This window comes from Bubalus bubalis, chromosome 4 (assembly GCF_019923935.1).
Source record: "Bubalus bubalis isolate 160015118507 breed Murrah chromosome 4, NDDB_SH_1, whole genome shotgun sequence".
Taxonomy (NCBI): Eukaryota; Metazoa; Chordata; class Mammalia; order Artiodactyla; family Bovidae; genus Bubalus; species Bubalus bubalis.
The window spans coordinates 7,181,016-7,201,788 of record NC_059160.1 but is presented as its reverse complement, the minus strand read 5'-3'; the positions used below and the strand labels follow the sequence as shown (position 1 = coordinate 7,201,788).

The following is a 20,773-nucleotide window of genomic DNA, read 5'->3' as shown; positions in this document are numbered from 1 at the left end:
GTTGCCACATTTAGGTCCTCATCTTTGCTATTTTATGAATAAGGAAATTGAACTAGAGAAGGGAAAGTGAGCGAGTGAAGTCACTCAGTCCTGTCTGACTCTGCGACCCCATGGACTAAAGCCTGCCAGGCTCCTCCGTCTGTGGGATTCTCCAGGCAACAATACTGGAGTGGGTTGCCATTTCCTTCTCCAGGAGATCTTCCCAACCCAGGGATCGAACCCGGGTCTCCTGCATTGCAGGCAGACGCTTCACTGTCCGAGCCACCAGGGAAGTCAGAGAAGGGAAACAGCTGGTTTAAATCCACAAGGCTTGGCATTGGCAGAGAAGGGATACAAAATCAAGGCTCTCTGGCTCTAAAACCTCTTTTCTCTGCATCATGTTGCTGCCCATCCTGAGAATCAGGGGACCTAGGTTCTAGTCCCTCTTCTACCACCAGCTGTCTCTCTCTGGACCTCAGTTTCCCCATCTGTAAAAAGAAGAAGTTAGACAATAAGCTAGAGGGCATTTTCCAGGTTTATGTGTGAATTAATGATCATGTCTTAGGGCGAGGGTGTATGAACAGATGAAGTGACAGGTATGAGATGCTTAATAAATCTAAACCCTAGTATTAGTTAAGGGAGCATTATCACACAGTTTTCATATTGCTTCCTCCCTCTCTCCCTGGCCAGAGTTCCTCTTTGAGCATCTTTCCTCTTCCAGTGAAGTGCTCGTCTGGTCCTGCTACAACTGTTTGATACTCCTGGCAGAAGAGCCACTCTTCTTTTCCAAGTGCCACACGGTGTATGGTTGGTACTGTGGGTCCTGCACTAGCTCTGGCTTGAACCTTGAAGTTAGGTGGCAGCAGCAGTGATGGGCGGGCTGGCCTGTACTTTGGAGGAAGGTGCTGGTCTGGTCATTTCCATCAGCCCCAACTTGTCACCAGATTCCACAGGCAAGCAGTGATATCCAAACAGTTCTGCTCTCCGTTAATTGGCAGAAGTATATGTTTAGCGAGAAAAGGACACTCCTGTCAGCCACGAGATGAATTCCTGTTGTACCTCAAGAACAACCTTACTCAGCCTTGGAGCAGTCTTTTCCTGTGCCCCAGAAATCTCCCCATCTAATTAGTCCCCCAACTTTGATTTAACCTTTCAAAGTTTTTTGAAACTATCCCTTCTTCTTTCCTGGTGATACCTTCCTTGTCTGGAACTTTTTATATCACATCTAGATTTTTAGACTGGGCACATTCAATTATTCATATTCTGTGTTCCTATGCTATGGCCAGGCATCAGGCTGGGAGCTAGAGATTTAGACATATAACATGGGACATATAACAGGGACATTTAACATGGTCCCTGTCCTCTGGAAGGGGAGGGAGATATAAACAAGGTGGTTAGGGTTATGCTTGAGGGGATGGACAAGAGGTGTAGGAGGCCAGAGGAGGCCCATACCTCTGCCTGAGTGGACCAGAGAAGGCTTCCTGGAGAGTGGAGGTCTGCGCTGATTCTTTGAGGAGAAATGGGAGTGTATGTAGTAGAGAAGGTATAGTAGCCCAGCCAGTGGGCATTGACGAAATACCTCGAATGCCAGGGCCTGTGCTGTGGGTTGTGCTGGGTTTGGGGAGACAGAGGTGAATCATACAAGGGCCTGCCTTCAAAGATCTCACAGCCCTGTCCCATCAGCTCAACTTGTCAGGACTGCTGCAGGAGAGCTGCCAGCAACTGTGTGCTGTCCAGAGCCTCTCCCCTCTCCTGGGAAGGCAGGAAGGAGACTACTGGGCACTGATCCCTGGCCTCTGCTGTGTCATTTTGAGGTAGGGATCGAGTCGGTGGTGAGGAGCCTACAGGGAAACCTGAGGATGAACAACACCGAGCTGCACAAGCAAGGCCTGCTGCTCTTTGCTGAGATCCTGACTCGGTGAGCTAAGTGGCGGAGCAAGCCTGCAGGGGCCAGACTGGAGAAGCAAAGAACTGGAGGTATTTATTCCTGATGGGGTCAGTGATAGGAATCCACACGCTTATTCTTCATTTATAATTTCTCAGGCAGCCAGAAGAGATCAAGCTGTTCACAAGCTCAGCCATGTGCAGAGATGCTGGCCGTGCCCTCCGAGAGGCAGTGAGCAGCCCTGTGCTGGAGGTGGCTGCTGAGTCTCTGAAGGCCATTTCTGCCTTTCTGAGGTGAGAGACCCAGACAGACTGAACTTTCCACCTCTGCGTGTACCCAAAGGCCTGTCAAGACCAGAGTAGCTTCCAGAGGATACTTGTCCTTTAGGTCAGGGAAATTTCGTTGAATTATTTCTTTCCATTATTCTGCTTACTCTGTTCTGCCTTTATGAAACTGCCATTTGGATGTTGGGCATCCTGGATTGGTCATCTGATTTTTTTTCTTTTGTTTATTTTCTTTGTCTGACAGTTTTTCATCTTTTTGTCATTATGTACTAGTTTCCAGGAGATTTTCTTGACTTCATTTTTCAACCCTACTATTGAGTATTTTACTTCTACTTTCATATTTTAATTTGGAAGAGTTCCGTCCGATTCTTTGCATGTCTTTTAAAATAGGATTTTATTCTGTATTTATTTTGTGGATATAACTTTTTGAAACTCAATCTTTTTTTTTTAGTCTGGACTTTGCTCCCACTTCCTTTCTACTAATTTTTCCTTATGCCTAAAATACTGTTCCCCTTAAATCTTTGCATGACTGGCCTCTTTCCATCATTGAGGTCTCATTCAGAGTGTCCTTTCCTAACTGACCCATTTGGCTATTGCAGCACCTACTTGAAAGTTCTTGTTTATTCATCTGTTTCGTGTCTTCTCCACAATATAACATGATCTCCAAGAATTAAGAGATCATGTCATTTTTTTTTTAAACTTCTATATATCTCACTCCTAATAGATAGTCAGTATATGAATGGTGTTAAAATGGATGGTGAGACTAAATGAGCCTAGGGTCAAATGGGAAATCATTCCTTAGTAAGATGCTTGATCTTGAAAAAACTATTGGAGGAAACCAATATAGAAAATTTTACTTTGTTTCTACATTCTCCCTTTTAAAAATCTAATAAAGTAATATATTAAAATACAAGTTTTATAATGAAAAGAAGAAGTCCTCTGTTCCTACTTTCTAAAGGAAACTAATTTTAACTCATTTTGTTCTCATTAAGTTCTGGTGACTTATTTCCCTAACTCTAAACAATATGAGTGCAATGCTATTTCTTTGTCCATTTAGAACATTTCATTGACTTGCCAATAGGAAAGACCAGGACTTAGCTGTTTTGCCTTCTCTACATTTCCTTGACATTTTTACTAGTTAATATTTTGTTTTCAAGCTTTTAAATAATATGCTTAAAACCTGTATTTCTTGTTCCCTCAACTTAAAGCAGTATCTCTTAACACCCTACTTGGTTAGCTAGGTATATTCACACCCCAACTCTTCCTTAGCTTTCTCCTTACCTTCTACTTCTCAATATCAGCTGTACCTTTAATTTTGTATTGTACTTTTAATTTATATTGTAAAGGTTGTTAACATTTATAGTCTCATCTGTAACCATAATTAAGTCTTTGTCACTTGCATAAAATTGCTTCTAAAAATTGAAAGGAAGAATAGCATTTATATTATAATGGCTTCAGATTGTCTCTTTTCCCCTTTTGTCCTTTCCTGGATTTGAATCTCTAAATCTGGGGCATGAATCCTAACAAGAGTGAGATGAGTAAACCAACAGGGTAACAAAGCCCTAGAGTAAGAGCAAGAGTCAATCAGAAGTTCCCAGGCAGAGCTGCAAGTCTCCCAGGAGGTCAGTGTTATGGGGGACTGATAGCACCTTTCAGGCAGGAGGCAGGGTTTGAGCTGTGCTATGCGGGCTTCCCTGGTGGCTCAGATGGTAAAGAATCTGCCTGCAGTGCAGGAAACCCAGTTTTGATCCCTGGGTTGGGAAGATCCCCTGGAGAAGGGACTGGCTACCCACTCCAGTATTCTTGCCTGGAGAATCCCATGGACAGAGGAGCCTGGTGGCTACAGTCCAAGGGGTTACAAAGGATTAATAACCTTATATTATTAACATTATAAATGTTAATTTTATTATGTATACTAACATATACATACACAAGGGGTGAGAGAGATAGATTTGTGGAAGGACTAGGATTGGTCAAAACATGTAGGTGGGAAAATTTAGGGATTACTGAGGGTACAGTAGTCAGTCTGGCCAGCAGGTTGTGTGAGGGTAAGTAGTACTTGAAGAAGCCAGAAAGCTGGTTGGATCAGAATTATGGAGAATTATGGGTAGGGAGCTTATTAGGTTATTAAGGTTATTAATATAAGTTTATATTTATAAAGTTAATATAAGGTTATTAATTATAAGGTTATTAATCCTTAGATGCTTTTATTTTTGACTTTAATTTTCCTGAATGTTTAGTGAGGTGGTCCCTCTGAGGTGGAGTGATTCAGAAGGTCTCTGGGAAGCCCAACCAGAAGAGGGAATGAGGAGTGAGAACTGTTGAAAAAATTTAAAGATGGCAGAGCCAGACCTTGGCTATCAATGTAGGATAGAAAGTTAGAGCTTCCATTCAATATTGTTCACTAATTGTAACAGATGTGCCACACTAATGCAGTGTGTTAATAGTAGGGGAAATTGCAGTAGGGCTGGGGGAGTATAGGAACACTGCACTATCTACTGTATTTGTTTCTGTAAATCTAAAACTGTTGTAAAAAATAAAGTCTAAAAAGGGGGAAAAAAATGAAAGAGCTTCTAGAAGGGAAAGGGGAAATAAAGCCTTCACTATATACGGTTAACTGAGCAATTAGAAGGCCCAACAGATTGCTCTCAGAGTTCAAAAACAGCCCAGAGATGAGGGTTAACATAGGTTTCTTCTTAGTTACTGCATTGGGTTGAATTAGCATCCCTCTAAAATCCATGCCCTTGTTTGGAAATAGGGCCTTTGTAGATACAATTGAGTTAAGATGAGGCCATACAGTGTGGGCTCCTGAATCCAGTGGCTGATGCCCTTAGAAGGAGAAGGGAGTTTGGACACAGGCACACACAGAGGGCCATGTGAAGACCGAGGCAGAAATTGGAATCATGCATCTATAAGCCAGGGAATGATAAGAATTGCCAGCAACCACCAGAAGCTAAGAAGCAAGGTAGGATTCTTCCTAGAGCCTTTGGAGGGGCTGACACCTTGACTGCAGACTTCTAGCCCCCAGAATGTGAGAATAAATTTCTGTTGTTTTAAGCAACACAGTTTATGGTAACTTATCATAGCATTTCTAGGAAATCAATACAGCAAACTATACCCTGTCAAGTAGTCAGTCCTTCATTTCTTTAACTTTTTTTTTTTTTAATTTAGCATCAATTTACAATGCATCTAGTTCTGTTAGGTAAAGTGAAAAGGCAGAACTGGCCCCTGGCCTCTTGGAGCTCACATTTAGACTAATCATGACTCTTGCCTCCTCTGAGTCTATACAAATATGAGAGTTCAGATGGACACTAAGTATTACTTTTCACATTGTTGCACATTCTCATATTAATTGAGTCTCCAAACATAGTTTCCAGTCTCTGCTTATAATCTCCAAGAGAGCTCACTTCCTCCTAGATACTCTTGTCTACCTCTATAGAGATTTTTTTCAGCTCTAAAAAAATTTTATTGACGTATAGTTAATTTACAGTGTTGTGTGCCTCTATAGCGTTTTGACTCTTAGAAAGTTCTTCCTTATATTCATTCCTTAAATAAAATCTGGGTCCTTGATAACATTTACCTATTGATCATGATTTTCCTCATCAAGGTAGCAGAAATCAAATTTGATTTCTCTTCTCTAAGAGAGCTTGGGATAGGGTGGGGAGGGAAGAGGGAGGGGGGTTCAGGATGAGGGGACACATGTATACCTGTGGCCGATTCATTTTGGTGTATGGCAAAAACCATCATGATCAGATCAGATCAGTCGCTCGGTCGTGTCTGACTCTTTGCGACCCCATGAATCGCAGCACACCAGGCCTCCCTGTCCCTCACCAACTCCCGGAGTTCACTCAGATGATATTGTATAGTAATTATCCTCCAATTAAAAGAAATTAATTGAAAAAATAAGAGAGCTTATCAGTTATTTGAGAACAGTGGCCATATACATCTCTTGATACACCTTCTGTTCTAGGTAGTACTTCTTTAATTGGGAGGTCTTTTTCAGTAAGAAAACCCTCTGTATCCTTAATGACAATAACCATAGTCATATGCGTGCATGCATGTGTGCTAAGTCACTTCAGTCGTGTGTGACTCTATGCAACCCTATGGACTGTAGCCTGCCAGGCTCCTGTGTCCGTGGGGATTCTCCAGACAAGAATACTGGAGTGGGTTGCCATGCCCTCCTCCAGGGGATCTTCCCTACCTAGGGATTGAATCCACATCTCTTACATCTCCTGTATTGGCAAGTGGGTTCTTTACCACTGGCGCCACCTGGGAAGCCCAGTCATAGTCATAGCTGTCATTTATAAGGACTTACTATCTAGTAAGCACTGTCCTGAGTTCTTTGCATACATTATCCAATTTGGTCCTCAGCATAATTCTATGAGGACAGTACTGTTACCTTTCACTTACTAGATGAGGAAACTGAGAGCTGGAGAGGATGAGGAATGTGCATAAAGTCACACAGCAGACAAGTGCTGGACCTGGGATTTTTGTCAGATCAGTTCCTGGACCCAAGTTCGGATCCACCATATGCCCCCTCATTGCCTGAGAACCTGGGGCTATCTTGGGGTACCCTGACCTCACCATAGGCCTACCTTTGTCTCCCTGCATGCAGGAAGGATCATCAGAGTGCGCTGCCTGTGCTGTACAAGGAGCTGCAGGGCTTGGTCAAAGCCATGCTGAGCCGGTGTGCAGATCTGTCCCAGACGCCGCTGAACTGGAGGCCCCTGGTCAGTGCACAGCAGCTGCTGCTTCTGGAGATCATGCTGTTCTGTGTTTTTAGAAGATAATTAGTACATTGCATTATCTTTATATGCCACTTTGTAGCTTTTTCTCATGCACACACACCTACAACAAGATGTTATTTTTTTTACCATAACTGCAGAGCTGTGAGGCTTAATAATTGTTATCCTCATTAGGAAACCAAAGCCACAGGGGTTAAGCAGTTTTTCTCTTAGGTCCAAAGCTAGCAAGGACCTGAGTTTGGGTAGTAAATCCCAGGGCCTACTGTATGCTTTGTCTTTTATATCATCCAAGTGGGTACGGTAAACATGCTCACAAAATTATTTAAGGCTGGATTCACTAGAATCTTAGAATCTGACGAGTGTGCAGTGTGTCATAATTGTTAGCTTTTAGTGGTCCAATCGGAGAAGGCGATGACACCCCACTCCAGTACTCTTGCCTGGAAAATCCCATGGATGGAGGAGCCTGGTGGGCTGCAGTCCATGGGGTCGCGAAGAGTCGGACACGACTGAGCGACTTCCCTTTCACTTTTCACTTTCATGCATTGGAGAAGGTAATGGTAACCCACTCCAGTGTTCTTGCCTGGAGAATCCCAAGGACGGGGGAGCCTGGTGGGCTGCCGTCTCTGGGGTCGCACAGAGTTGGACACGACTGAAGTGACTTAGCAGCAGCAGCAGGCTTAAAATATCAGAGGAAATATTATTAATATGAGTGCTTTATGTCTTCTAGATTAACTTTGGAAACTAAGCTCTTTGCACATGATACGGTGGGGGAATTTGTGTGTTTTGGAGCAACTAATATGGGTGTTACAGCCAGTGAGGCTAATGTCGACTAGCCTGTGACAGCTTTCTGCGTATAATAGAACAAGAACCAGTCCTGTGCTTCATGGGCAGACAAGAGGTTAAGGTTCCCCTTTGTACCATTTTTTTAAAGGAGCTACTAGATGTCTGAATTTTTGAGGATATCCATAAGACCCCCTGGGAAGTGTTAGGTGTGTGGGAATGCCAGACTCCAGTGCGGGAGGAAGAGGTCTGTAGTCCTCTAAGCAAAGACTGGAATACAGAGTATGTACTTGACTAGTAGTTTCCCTCTTTCCTTCTCACTTCAGGGCCATGCCTCCAACAGAAATTCGGAGAGGGCCATTCTTCGAAGAGGGAAGTTCCTCTTGAACACTCTGGAGGGATTTAGAAATGCCTGCAGGTGAGGAGCTCTTTACGATCTGATGAGGTAGTAGTATGGAGGGTGGGTACAGAGAGTAATGGACAAAGGGTGAAGTTCTAGAAGCAACACTTGATTTCTGATGCTTTGCTGCATAGTGAGAGGACTTTGGCTAGGGTGGAGAATAGGGATGTTTGTGAGTTTGGAGTGAGTATGTGGAGGAGGTCTCTAAAGGTTCCCTTCTAGTGAAGTTTTTGTTGCTGTGCAATGAAGTTGTATCTCATTCAGCTTTGTGCCTCATCCCAAGTAACCTAGCTCTCCATGTGTTCACTGACTGCTTGTTGGATTAATTCAGTTCTCATCAACAAACATTTGTTGAACCTACTGTGTGCCAGCCCTGATGCTAGATAGTGAAAGTAGAAAGATAACTCAAATCAGCTCTTGCCTAAAAGGAGCTCACAGTTTCTTGGGAACAGAGACAATTTTGTGTATGTGTGTGCCATTCGTTACATTGTCACAAACCTGGGGAAGGCTTCCAAACAGAGAGAGCAGCACACATAAAGGCAAAGAGATGTGAAGCAACAGACAGCATGGTATGTTGAGGGAAGTATTAACGCATATAGTCGGGTGGAGTGTCACTTGTTATGGGAGAGAGGGCAGGGAGCTCGAAGCTGGAGGGGGGTGCCCAAGACCAGGTTCTCCCTCACTGAGGCCTCCGGAGTTTTCTCCAGGTCTGCTGGTGGGGATGCTTGCCCTGAGCCCTGAACTCAGAAATCCCTCTAAGAGGATGAATCTGACCTTGTTGCATAGACAGTAGTAAATATACTCATATTTATTTCTCAGGTTGGCTATGGAATTCCAGAGGGAGCCTTCAGCCCAGGAGAATCCATTCACAGCTCCCAGTGCTGAGAAAGAAGACACCTTGGAGGCCTTCTCAGAATTTCTCCTCAGTGCCTGTGACTCCCTGTGTATCCCCATGGTGATGGTGGGTTGGGCAGCAAGGATCTTTGGAGGAGAAAGACATGAAAGCAAGCCAGGCTGAGAGGCACAGAACAGTGACTCGACACTCAACTAGATCTCCTGAGGGTCTTAGCAGTGTTGTTCTTGCAGTTACTTTTCCTTTGGTTTTAAAATCACAATACAGTGTTTTTTTGTAAACAATAGATTAATAGATGCCTCTTAAAAAGTAGAAAGTAGTAGTAATAAAATAATAAATCGGTAATGTTTCAGTTCAGTTCAGTCGCTCAGTAGTGTCTGACTCTTTGTGACCCCATGAACTACAGCATGCCAGGCCTCCCTGTTCATCACCAACTTCCAGAGCTTGCTAAAACTCATGTCCATCGAGTCAGTGATGCCATTCAACCATCTCATCCTCTGTCGTTCCCTTCTCCTCCTGCCCTCAGTCTTTCCCAGCATCAGGGTCTTTTCCAATGAGTCAGTTCTTTGCATCAGGTGACCAAAGTATTGGAACTTCCTGTGAATATTCAGGACTGATTTCCTTTAGGACTGACTGGTTGGATCTCCTTGCAGTCTAAGGGACTCTCAAGAGTCTTCTCCAGCACCACAGATCAAAAGCATCAATTCTTTGGCGCATGTTAATGAAGTGATAAATGCCTTATATTCAGAACTTAATTTAACCCTCCCATTGACCCTGTGAAATAGGTCCTATAATTTCCCCCAACTTAAAGGTGATTTTTCTATGGCTGTAAAGCAAGTATATGACAGTGCTGAGGTTTGAACCCATGTGTTTTGTCTGCCTAGTAAAAATGGCAACCCACTCTGATGTTCTTGCCTAAAAAATCCCATGGACAGAGGAGCCTGGTGGGCTGTGGTCCAGGGGGGTCACAAAAGAGTTGGACATGACTGAGTGACTAAGCATGCAAAGAGCAACAGTCAATGTAATTTAGGCTTCAGTAAGTAGCACATATGTGAGTTCTGTAACATGAGAGATGGCTGCTCTCAAGAGACCTGGTTTTGAGCTGACTTGAGACAAAGATGGTAGGAAGAGCAGGGTCCATAGTGTTGACTGCCTGGATGACCCTGGGTGAGTCTTGTCCTGTTTGAGTTTTGGACATCCTATGAACAGTCTGTTAGTTGGGAAAGGAAACCTCCAAAACACCCACTGGAAACAGTAGGTGGCAGCAGGGGAGCATCCTCTGGTTATGACAGGAGAGCCTCTTTTCCTTGAAGAAGCCTTTGAGCCAGCATGCCAGGGTCTTCAGGAGGGTAACTCTCAGGGACCATGGGTTACAACCCTGATTGGCACACACTAACAGTAATAGTTGGGCCATTCACTTTGGTTTCTTTCCCTTCTCTGCCTTCCTCCTAGATTTATGAAGTGTTAGAGCTAGATCTAGAATTAGATTATAGAATTGTGGTGTTATTCTTGCTTTCTACTTTTCGGCATTTTATACATTTTCTTTAATGAACTTGTATTACTTTTATAGTTGAAAAAAAACTTGGTTTGAAAACCAAATGAAAAGTATCTGTAAGAACCACATCCCTGAGGCCCTGGCTATTTATACATGAGGAACCGAAACAGTGAAAGGGGAGGGGGTGACTGACCCAGGGCACACAGCGATCTTGTGCAAAGCGTGAAATAGAACCCAAGTTTCTCTACTCTGTCTACCACGTCATACTGCCTCGTGATTCTATTCAAAGATCACATGAAAAATAAACATGAAGGAAGTTTGTGAACCATATTATTATATGTTAGAAACATGAGTGTCATTCATGTCACTATAATGCATAGTTTAGAAAGTGCTTTTTACATGTGAGATGTCATTTGTTTCTGGGAGGTAGGGCTTGTGGTTATTCCTGGTTTACTCTTTGGTAGATGCCCAGAGCAGTAATGAATCTTGCACAGTTTATTAAGTGGCAGATGTAAGCCATGGATGTAGGCTTGTGATTTCAGGTCTCTGAGCTTTTTTTTGTGTCCATCAGAAGAAAGAATTTAGACTCTTACTGCTAGATGATGCAGTTTTTGCTGATGCTCTTTCTTCTTCAGAGGTTCAGTCCTAGTGGACTATGCGCTCCCTCTTGGTTCTTTGCAGAGGTACTGGGAGCAGGCCACTCACCCAGCCGTGATGGAGGTTTTCCTCTCGGTTCTGCACAGCCTTTTTGTCATCGTCCCTCACATGAAGGAGAAATTCTCCAAGAAGCTTGGTAGGCCACAAGCAAGTATGGAAGTTGGAAGGGGGGCTGGCGCCTTAGGCAGTTGCTCAGGGTACTCAGAGAGAGTACAACCTGTGGGTGGAGGGTTACTCATTCGTTCAGAATCAACATCCACACTCTGCCTAGTGTTGAGTGGAAGGATATATCATCCAGCAATCAAAAGTCTTTAAAGGCAGTTCTCAAATTAATTGATAGTTCTCTGAGTCAAGAAGGTTCCAGTTCAGAGCCATGGGTTAAACTGCTGTCTCAGAAAGTTGCTGTGAAACTCTGAGAAGTTAATTCCCTACCAGAAGCCCTAGGATAGAATACAGATTATCCTCAACACTAGCTGGGGCAGTGGTAGCTCTTGTCTAGAATCCTGCTCTTACAGGGGCCCGGGATGGGCAGGACAGTGGTCACTTTTAAGCAGGGTGGAGTGGGAGGGGGGAGACTGGGAGAGTCAGGCAATGCAGGAGACTGGGCCAAGGTCACCAGCTAATGCGGAAAGTTCATCAGAAAAGAAGATGAACTTTTATTCAGCACTTGCTCTGAGCTAAATATTTGTTAGATCTTCTATATACATATATCTTACTTAGTTTCGCAGCAGGCTTTGAGGTATAGATATCGAAACTGAATCTCAGAGAAGGTAAGTAAGTGTCTCAGGGTCACGTTACTAGTTAGCGATGGAGCATATTTGAACCGAGGTCTGTGTGACTCCAAAAATAGTACCACTCAGACTTGGGAATCCCTGTAACAAGCCTGGCTTAAACCACTCTCTGCTTTCTTCCCAATTCTCGCAAGCTGCCTCATCCTTCATACGACTGGCCCTGGAACTGAAGGCTAGGTTCTGCAGTGGCCTGAGGTATGTACTGTCCCAAGGGGCCAAGTGTCCTTCTTGACTGGACAAGTGGAAATTTCTGACTGGTGTGGTTTAGTTATAGGACTGTGGAGGGATTGACACAGTGTCAGAACTGCTCAGCACCTGATGTTATGAGGTGGATGGGCTTCTCTAGCTTTTACTTATCTGGTTCTGATATGACTCTCATTCCATGTGATACTCAGAAGGGCACCTTTTAGCATCGAAACTGGAAGGGCTCTTAGAGATCATTTGTCTAACTCTCATTTTACAGACCAGGAAGCTGAGGCCCTCACAGGGTAACTGATGCCGTGCCCATCAAGAGGGTCATGTCCTGTTTGCTGCCAGCCCAGCAATTCCAGAGGAGAGGCTCTGTTATACAGAGTAGAGAGGTTGCTGCTTCAATCTCTCTCATTAGGTTTCTAGAGCAGCCTTCCCATTTCTGACTTGCTACCTGTTTCTGCATTTGCTTGGCAGATTCCACTTGTTACTGCCTACAGTCCTCAAGGTAACCTCAGTGGAGTATCTAGCCCTCCTTCCATATCTCTGGATAGAACAACTGATGTTCAGGAGAGAATACAGGGATCCACCTGGGTTCAGATTCACAGTTTTGGATGTTTGTAATTCTCCTGAATCACCCATTTTGGGTTCAACAGTTTCCCCTTTTTCTAGTACTTGTTAGCCCCTTCCTGACCCAGGAGCACATTCTGTTTATATGTTTTATTAATTTGGAGCTTTGTAGCTCACCTTGACTTATTTTTTTCAGGAAATTTTTCGTGAATACCTATATGGGCCAAGTGACTAAGTTACACCTGTGGGCAGCAGATTCCATATTTACTTTTCACAGCCACCTCCAGACCTTCGACCTTCTCTACCAGGGCCATGGTTAGAATTTCCTTGGTCTCTGGTACAAAGCAGTGGTGCCTCAGTACCTGGCAGAGATAATGCTGTCCCAGCCAGAGTAGCAATGTCCTCTCTCTTTTTCTGCTTTCCTCTCCTCCCACTAAGTCACTCAGCCCTGAACCAGGTGTGTTCCAGTTTCCTGTACTACATGTGCATCAGCCTCTTCTCAGCTCCAGAGAAATCAGGACCACCTTCCCAAGAAGGTAAGATGCTGTAGTTTGACCACTTACGACTTCCATGGTAGTGTCTTAGTCTCTGGATGTCTTACTGATTGGCTGAGTCATAAGTCAGTACAGTAATAAGAAATCTTTGCCTAAAGCTACCCAGAAGAACCATGGAATCATGGAACGATGGAACTATAAGCTGCTTCCTAGGGAGGGAGGTGAGATAATAGATTAGCTCTCTGCCTATCCAGGTGTGGTCTGGCCTGCATAGGGAATGGCATGATGATTTCTGTCCTGGTGGCAGCCACGTCACAGCAGCCTCTTGTGCTTACCAGCACCAGTCCCCTACTGCTGGCCAGTTCTCTCTCTTGACTGAATAGGAGGAGCCCCACTTCTGCCTCCTCAGACCCTGAGACCCAGATATCTTGTTATATCTCGGAGCACCAGGAAGAGCAGCCAACCTTACTTACATGCAGACTGCATCTTTCTTTTACATTTCAGGAGAAAGGGCAGGTGGGTGTGTGAGGCTCAAGGATAATAATTTTGTTATGATCACAATGATCATAGTGTGCTTTGGTAGAAAAAGCAATAAACTTAGAATTAGGAAACCTGACCTGATTGCTGCCATGTCTCAGTGGCACATTCCATCTCACGCTCTACTTGGCTGTAGGCGCATTGCATTGGCAGGATGGACCCTTTCATGTGACCTCTAACTTGGCCCCCTGCTTTCAGTCTCTCATCCAACCAGTCTTCACAGACTGCTGGAGGGTCTATCCAAAAGCCAAGTTGACGTCTCAACTCCCCATGTCAACATCTCAACTCCCCTGGCCTTCAGCAGTCATCTCCAATCAGCAGTCTATCAGGCATTGTTTGACAGTGATGGAGTTTTCTCTGGTCTGTCTGTGGTGAAATTTGGAAAGTAAGGGTAATGTAGTGAATTTTCCATGAAGTTGAGTTTATTCAAAACTTAAGCTCTGAGGTCCTTTTCTTTCATATTCTTTTGGTATTCAAATGTTCTTTCTTGTAAGAAACAGAAGTTTCATAAGAAATGTAGGAATCTGCCCTCAGGTTAAAATCCACATTCTATACTCCTTGTTCAAGGTCTTTCACAGGCTACCTACAAATTACATCACCCAGTTCCTAAACCCCTGATACTCCACATCTTTTCACTGATGGTCCAGTCACATTGAACTCCTTGCTGCCCCCTAAACATGACGTCCTCTTATGCCTCCAGGCTGCTGAACACCTTGCTTCCTGGCTTGGCAAGCCTCTTCTCTCCTTTCTCTGCCTGATTTCTGTTCACCCTTCACGGTTCCCTCCTCTTTGAGCTTGCCCTCCCCATCGCAGGTGGCATGAGTCACTCTCTCTTCCACACTTGAACATGGCACTGATCACATGTCCTGCAATTATCTGTCTCATTATCTATTTTTTTCCCACCAGCTGCCAGCTCCAGGAGGTAGGGCCCGTGTGTCATAGCCTGGCCTAGAATAGCCACTCAGTGGACATTGTCAAGTGGATGAATGTATCCAAGTCCTTCCACATGTTACCTTCAGTCTTTCCTGAGAGACTAAGAGAGGGAGAAGAGACTGCTTGCCTTTTCTCCTGTGTGTGTCCTTGCTGTCCTGTGCAGTACTCTGTATGTACAGACACGTATGTGACCGTTACCTGCTCTCCTCTGTCCTTTGTGTGATTTTCTCTGGCCTGTTCCCTCCCCAGAGCTCTCTGCAGTGTCTGAGCTCCTGCAGCATGGGCTGCCCCAGATAAGCAGCAGGGGCCCTGAAAGCCTTGCTCTCCTGTCGGATCGCCAGTATGTGGAGGAAGCTGTTCGCCAGAGACAGTACTGCATCCTGCTCCTCTTCTACCTGGCCTACATTCACGAGGACAGGTCAGTGCTCAGAGTTGGTGACTGACAGTTGGTTCTGGAAGCTACATCTGTAGCCAGGTTCAGTTCAATAACTATTTACAGAGGCATCCTCTCCAGGCCTGGTGCTGAGCACTGGGGACATGGAGATAAGTGAAAAATGGCGTGTATTCCTGAGGGGCTCACAGTTTGGAGAGACGGGTAGTCTCAGGAGTGAAGGACAGAGCCTCGAATGCTGATGAGAATTCCTTGATATCCCTGAGGGTGTTGTTTATGCACCAAAAAAAAAAAAGTCACTAGTTTACTTTGGTTTTAAGAATTACTATACAATTTATTAAAATTTAAAATCAAAGTACTATTTTTCATTAAGCTTTTAAAAAATTATTGAGGTAAAGTTTACATAGCTAAGTTAACCATTTTAAAGAGGACAACTCAGTAGCATTGAGTATATTCACAGTGTTGTGCAACCACCATCTCTGTCTAGTTCCAAAACATTTCCATCACTCCAAAGTAAAGCCTCTTATCCTTTAAGCAGTCACTCCCCTTTCCTTCTGCTCAGCTTCTGGCAACTTGCATTATGTCTCTATGGACTTATCTATTCTGAACATTTCTGGTAGATGTGGTCATACATATGTGATCTTTTGCACCTGCTCCTTCCACTGAGCATAATGTTTTCAAGATTCATCCAGTAAACGTAATGTTTGCAGCAGGAATTGGTACTTCATTCTTTTTCATGGCTGAATACCATTGTGTGTATACACTACAGTTTGTTTATTCCTTCATTCATTGATGGGCATTTGGGCTGTTTCCACCTTTTGGTTATTATGAATAGTAATGCTGTGAATATGTGTGTACATGTGTTTGTCTGAGTACTTGTTTTGAGTTTTCTATTCCTTTTCTGTATACACCAGGTTTAGAATTGAGGAGTCATATGGTAATACTATGGGTAACATTTTGAGGAACTTGCGAACTGTTTTCCAGAGGAGCTGCAGCCCTATCAGCAATATTTGAGCAAGGGTTCTGGTTTCTCCATATCCTTGTCAAGACTTGTCCATCTTTTTTATTATAGCCATCCTAGTGGTTATGAAGTGGTTTTTGCATTGTGGTTTTGATTCTGTTCAGTCCAGTTGCTCAGTCATGTCCGACTCTTTGTGACCTCATGGACTGCAGCACGCCAGGCTTTCCTGTCCATCACCAAATCCTGCAGCTTGCTCAAACTCATGTCCATTGAGTCGGTGATGCCATCCAACCATCTCATCCTCTGTCATCCCCTTCTCCTGCCTTCAATCTTTCCCAGCATCAGGGTCTTTTCCAATGAGTCAGTTCTTCACATCAGGCAGCCAAAGTACTGGAACTTCAACTTCAGCATCAGTTGTTCCAGTGATCAAGGTTGATTTCCTTTAGGATTGACTGATTTGATCTCCTTGCAGTCCAAGGCACTCTCAAGAGTCTTCTCCAACACCACAGTTCAAAAGCATCAATTCTCTGGCACTCAGATTTCTTTATGGTCCAACTCTCAAAACCGTACATGACTACTGGAAAAACTATAGCTTTGATTATACAGACCTTTGTTGGCAAAGTAATGTCTCTGCTTTGTAATACACTGTCTAGGTTTGTCATAGCTTTTCTTCCAAGGAGCAAGTGTCTTTTAATTTAAATTTTGATTAAATTTAATTAAAGAAATTTTGGGGGGATGAAATTTGTCTATTTTTTCTGTTGTCATTTGTTGTTGAGCAAATCATGTGCTTGTTGGCCATTTGTATATCTTCTTTGGAGAAATGTCTATTCAAATCTTTTGTCTAGTTTTGATTCAGATTGTTTGAATGTTTTTGTTGTTGAGTTTTAGGAGTTATCTATATGTTCTGGATATTAGTTCTTTATTAGATTTGCAAATAATTTCTACCATTCTGTGTGTTGCCTTTTTACTCTGTTGATAGTGGATTTGGATGCACAAACTTTTAAAACTTTCATAAAGTCCAGTTTATTTTTTTCTTTTATTGCCTGTGTTTTTGGTGTCATAACCAATAATTCATTGCCAAATTCAATGTCATGAAACTTTTGCCTTATGTTTTGTTCTAAAATTTTTTGTATAGGTTTAAGTCTTTCATTTAAGTGTGTTTCTATTTGGGGTTAATTTTTTTCTATCGTATTAAGTAAGATTCTAACTTCATTCTTTTGTATGTGGAAATCCAATTTTCCCAGTGCCATTTGTTGAAAAGACTGTCCTTTCCCCACTGAATGGTGTTGGCACCCTTGTTGAAAATCATTTGACCATATGATGGTACAATACTATTAACTAAACTTTATTCAGATTTCACCAGTTTTCGTGTACTGTCCCTTTTCTGTTCTAGGATACAATCCAGGATACCACATTGCATTTAGTATTACCTATTTTAAAATGTTTATCAGAGTCTTAATCTGATAGGTGAGACATACCCATGGTAGAAAATTTAAAAAGCATAAAAGGACATGTAGTGAAGTTGGTCTCCTCCTCATCCCCATCTTCCTTGCATGTACAAGTGTAGAAATCTCCCTTCCCCAGAAAGGAGCCCATTGAACACACAAATGTTTAGTGATAAATATGAGAAGAGAAGGGTGAACTGGCTGTCAAAGCAGGGCCTCCTGAACCCCCAAAGTAGCACCCTTCTTTTTAACACTGCTGGTCCAGCTGCCTGATGCTTTACCTTCTAGGTGTGAGTGAGGAGTCTCTGTCCCCTAACAGATCCTTGCACAAAGCAGAGAACTACATGCTGTGCATGTGTGACAGTGCTTTGTTAAGTATGTACAGCACCCTCTTTGTGCAAGATGTCATTAGGCTGTGAACATGCTGGGACAGAAGGGCAGAGGGAGGGTGTGGCCAGGGAGAACAGCCATCTCTGCCTTTTTCACTCAGACTGTCCTTGGTTGACAGGTTTGTCTCAAAGACGAAGTTATTCATGGCTGTGCAAAGCTTCCTCCTATCTCTGCAGGACCAGGGTGAACGCCCTCCACTCGTGGTCTTCAGAGCTTCTATCTATCTGCTTGCAATCTGCCAGGACAAAGATGGTGCCTTAGATGAGGTATGGACCAAAACACCTGGGGCTTTTCCTCCTTCTCCTGCTCCTCTTCATCATGGTTCCTCGGAAGACTGTTTTGGTGTATATATAGAAATGCTGGGTGGCAGAGAGACAGTGTGTGTTAGGGGACTAGAGGAAGACAAAGTGCTGACACATACAGAACTCATGTAACTTAGTCCTCTCATCAGTTCTGGGAGGTAGAGATTACTGTTTTTATTTTATTGATAAGAAAATCAAGACTTAAGGACTTCCCCCAAAGTCCAGTGGTCAAGACTCCATGCTTCCACTAAAGGGGGCATGGGTTTGATCCCTAGTTAGAGAAGAAGGATCCTGCATGCTGTGGACCTAAGTTAATTAGGTCCTAATTAACCTAAGTTATAAAGGTCAATTAGGTTAAAGGCTGTTTTCTTAGTACCGCCTCTGGTTTGTGCAAGAGGAAAAAGGAAAAGATAACAGTTTATGAAACAAAATGTATTGCTGAAACCTACATCATTGTTAGCCAGGCTGCTCTTGGATTACTTTGATGAGGTTGTATGTTACAGGTTTTCTCCCTCCAGCTTCTTTATAAACTCTTAGGCCTGGAGCAATCATTTCACAATATATACATTTATCAGATGATTATGTTGTATCTCTTAAACTTGAAAGTCCCTCAGTCGTGTCCGACTCTTTGTGACTGGACTATACAAGCTGGAATTCTGGAGTGGGTAGCTGTTCCCTTCTCCAGGGGATCTTTCCAACTCAGGGATTGAACCCAGGTCTTGTGCATTGCAGGAGGATTCTTTACCAGCTGAGCCACAAGGGAAGCCCATACCTGAGCTATCAGGGAAACCTTAAACTTATACAATGTTATATGTTAATAATGTCTCAATCCTGGAATGTGAAGTCAAGTGGGCCTTAGAAAGCATCACTACGAACAAAGCTAATGGAGGGCATGGAATTCCAGTTGAGCTATTTCAAATCCTAAAAGATGATGCTGTGAAAGTGCTTCAGTCAATATGTCAGCAAATTTGGAAAACTCAGCAGTGGCCACAGGACTCGAAAAGGTCAGTTTTCATTCCAATCCCAAAGAAAGGCAATGCCAAAGAATGCTCAAACTAGCGCACAATTGCACTCATCTCACATGCTAGTGAAGTAATGCTCAAAATTCTCCAAGCCAGGCTTCAGCAATACGTGAACTGTGAACTTCCAGATGTTCAAGCTGGTTTTAGAAAAGGCAGAGGAACCAGAGATCAAATTGCCAATAACCACTGGATCATCGAAAAAGCAAGAGAGTTCCAGAAAAACGTCTATTTCTGCTTTATTGACTATGCCAAAGCCTTTGACTGTGTGGATCACAATAAACTGTGGAAAATTCTGGAAGAGATGGGAATACCAGACCACCTGACCTGCCTTTTGAGAAACCTATATGCAGATCAGGAAGCAACAGTTAGAACTGGACATGGAACAACAGACTGGTTCCAAATAGGAAAAGGAGTACGTCAAGGCTGTATATTGTCACCCTGCTTATTTAACTTCTATGCAGAGTACATCATGAGAAACGCTGGGCTGGAAGAAGCACAAGCTGGAATCTAGATTGCCAGGAGAAATATCAATAACCTCAGATATGCAGATGACACCACCCTTATGGCAGAAAGTGAAAAGGAACTAAAAAGCCTCTTGATGAAAGTGAAAGAGGAGAGTGAAAAAGTTGGCTTAAAGCTCAACATTCAGAAAATTAAGATCATGGCATCTGGTCCCATCACTTCATGGGAAATAGATGGGTAAACAGTGGAAACAGTGTCAATCTTTTATTTTTTGGGGCTCCAAAATCACTGCAGATGGTGACTGCAGCCATGAAATTAAAAGACTCTTACTCCTTGGAAGGAAAGTTATGACCAACCTAGACAGCATATTAAAAAGCAGAGACATTACTTTGCCAAGAAAGGTCCATCTAGTCAAGGCTATGGTTTTTGCAGTGGTCATGTATGGATGTGAGAGTTGGACTGTGAAGAAAGCTGAGCCCCGAAGAATTGATGCTTTTGAACTGTGGTGTTGGAGAAGACTCTCGAGAGTCTCTTGGACTGCAAGGAGATCCAACCAGTCCATTCTAAAGGAGATCAGCCCTGGGATTTCTTTGGAAGGAATGATGCTGAAGCTGAAACTCCAGTACTCTGGCCACTTCATGTGAAGAGTTGGACTCATTGGAAAAGGCTCTGATGCTGGGAGGGATTGGGGGCAGGAGGAGAAGGGGATGACAGAGGATGAGATGGCTGGATGGCATCAGCGACTCGATGGACATGAGTTTGGGTGAACTCCGGGAGTTGGTGATGGACAGGGAGGCCTGGAGTGCTGCAATTCATGAAGTCGCAAAGAGCTGGACACAATTGAGCAACTGAACTGAACTGAAAACTAGGAAAAAAGACTTAATAGTGTTTAAATGGCAATACTAAAATTGTTCTATAGATTCAATATAATCTTGATCAAAATTCTAGTTGCCTTCTTTTTTTTTCCTTGTCTTGAAATGGACAAGCTGATCCTAAAATTTATTTGGAAATGCAAGGGACCCAAAGTAGGCAAAATAATTTTGAAAAAGAAAATCAGGTTTGGAGGACTCACACTTCTTCATTTCAAACTTACTACAAAGATAGAGTAATCAAGACAGTAATCAAGACAGGTTCTAAATATGTCTAGGAGAGACATCCAGATCAACCGAATAGAGTTGAGAGTCCAAAAATAAACCCATAGGGGATTC

The 20,773-nt window shown here is 43.3% G+C and overlaps 1 protein-coding gene across 5 annotated transcripts in view; it reads left to right on the top strand.

Annotated features, from left to right (window-relative positions):
* Positions 1 to 20,773, top strand: part of MEI1 (meiotic double-stranded break formation protein 1) — a 56,116-nt gene that overhangs the window by 13,616 nt on the left and 21,727 nt on the right. For 2 of the 5 annotated variants that reach the window (XM_044942494.1, XM_044942497.1), the window contains exons 9-20: positions 670 to 786; positions 1,798 to 1,897; positions 2,023 to 2,157; positions 6,764 to 6,878; positions 8,000 to 8,091; positions 8,893 to 9,034; positions 11,103 to 11,214; positions 12,004 to 12,064; positions 13,067 to 13,164; positions 13,281 to 13,343; positions 14,842 to 15,010; positions 17,898 to 18,045. In XM_044942494.1, coding sequence (XP_044798429.1) covers positions 670 to 786; positions 1,798 to 1,897; positions 2,023 to 2,157; positions 6,764 to 6,878; positions 8,000 to 8,091; positions 8,893 to 9,034; positions 11,103 to 11,214; positions 12,004 to 12,064; positions 13,067 to 13,164; positions 13,281 to 13,343; positions 14,842 to 15,010; positions 17,898 to 18,045 — 1,352 coding nt within the window. Of the gene's footprint in view, positions 1 to 669; positions 787 to 1,793; positions 1,898 to 2,022; positions 2,158 to 6,763; positions 6,879 to 7,999; positions 8,092 to 8,892; positions 9,035 to 11,102; positions 11,215 to 12,003; positions 12,065 to 13,066; positions 13,165 to 13,280; positions 13,344 to 14,841; positions 15,011 to 17,897; positions 18,046 to 20,773 lie in introns of all 5 variants that reach the window. The other 3 variants (XM_044942495.1, XM_044942496.1, XM_006068909.3) reach the window with 3 other exon arrangements.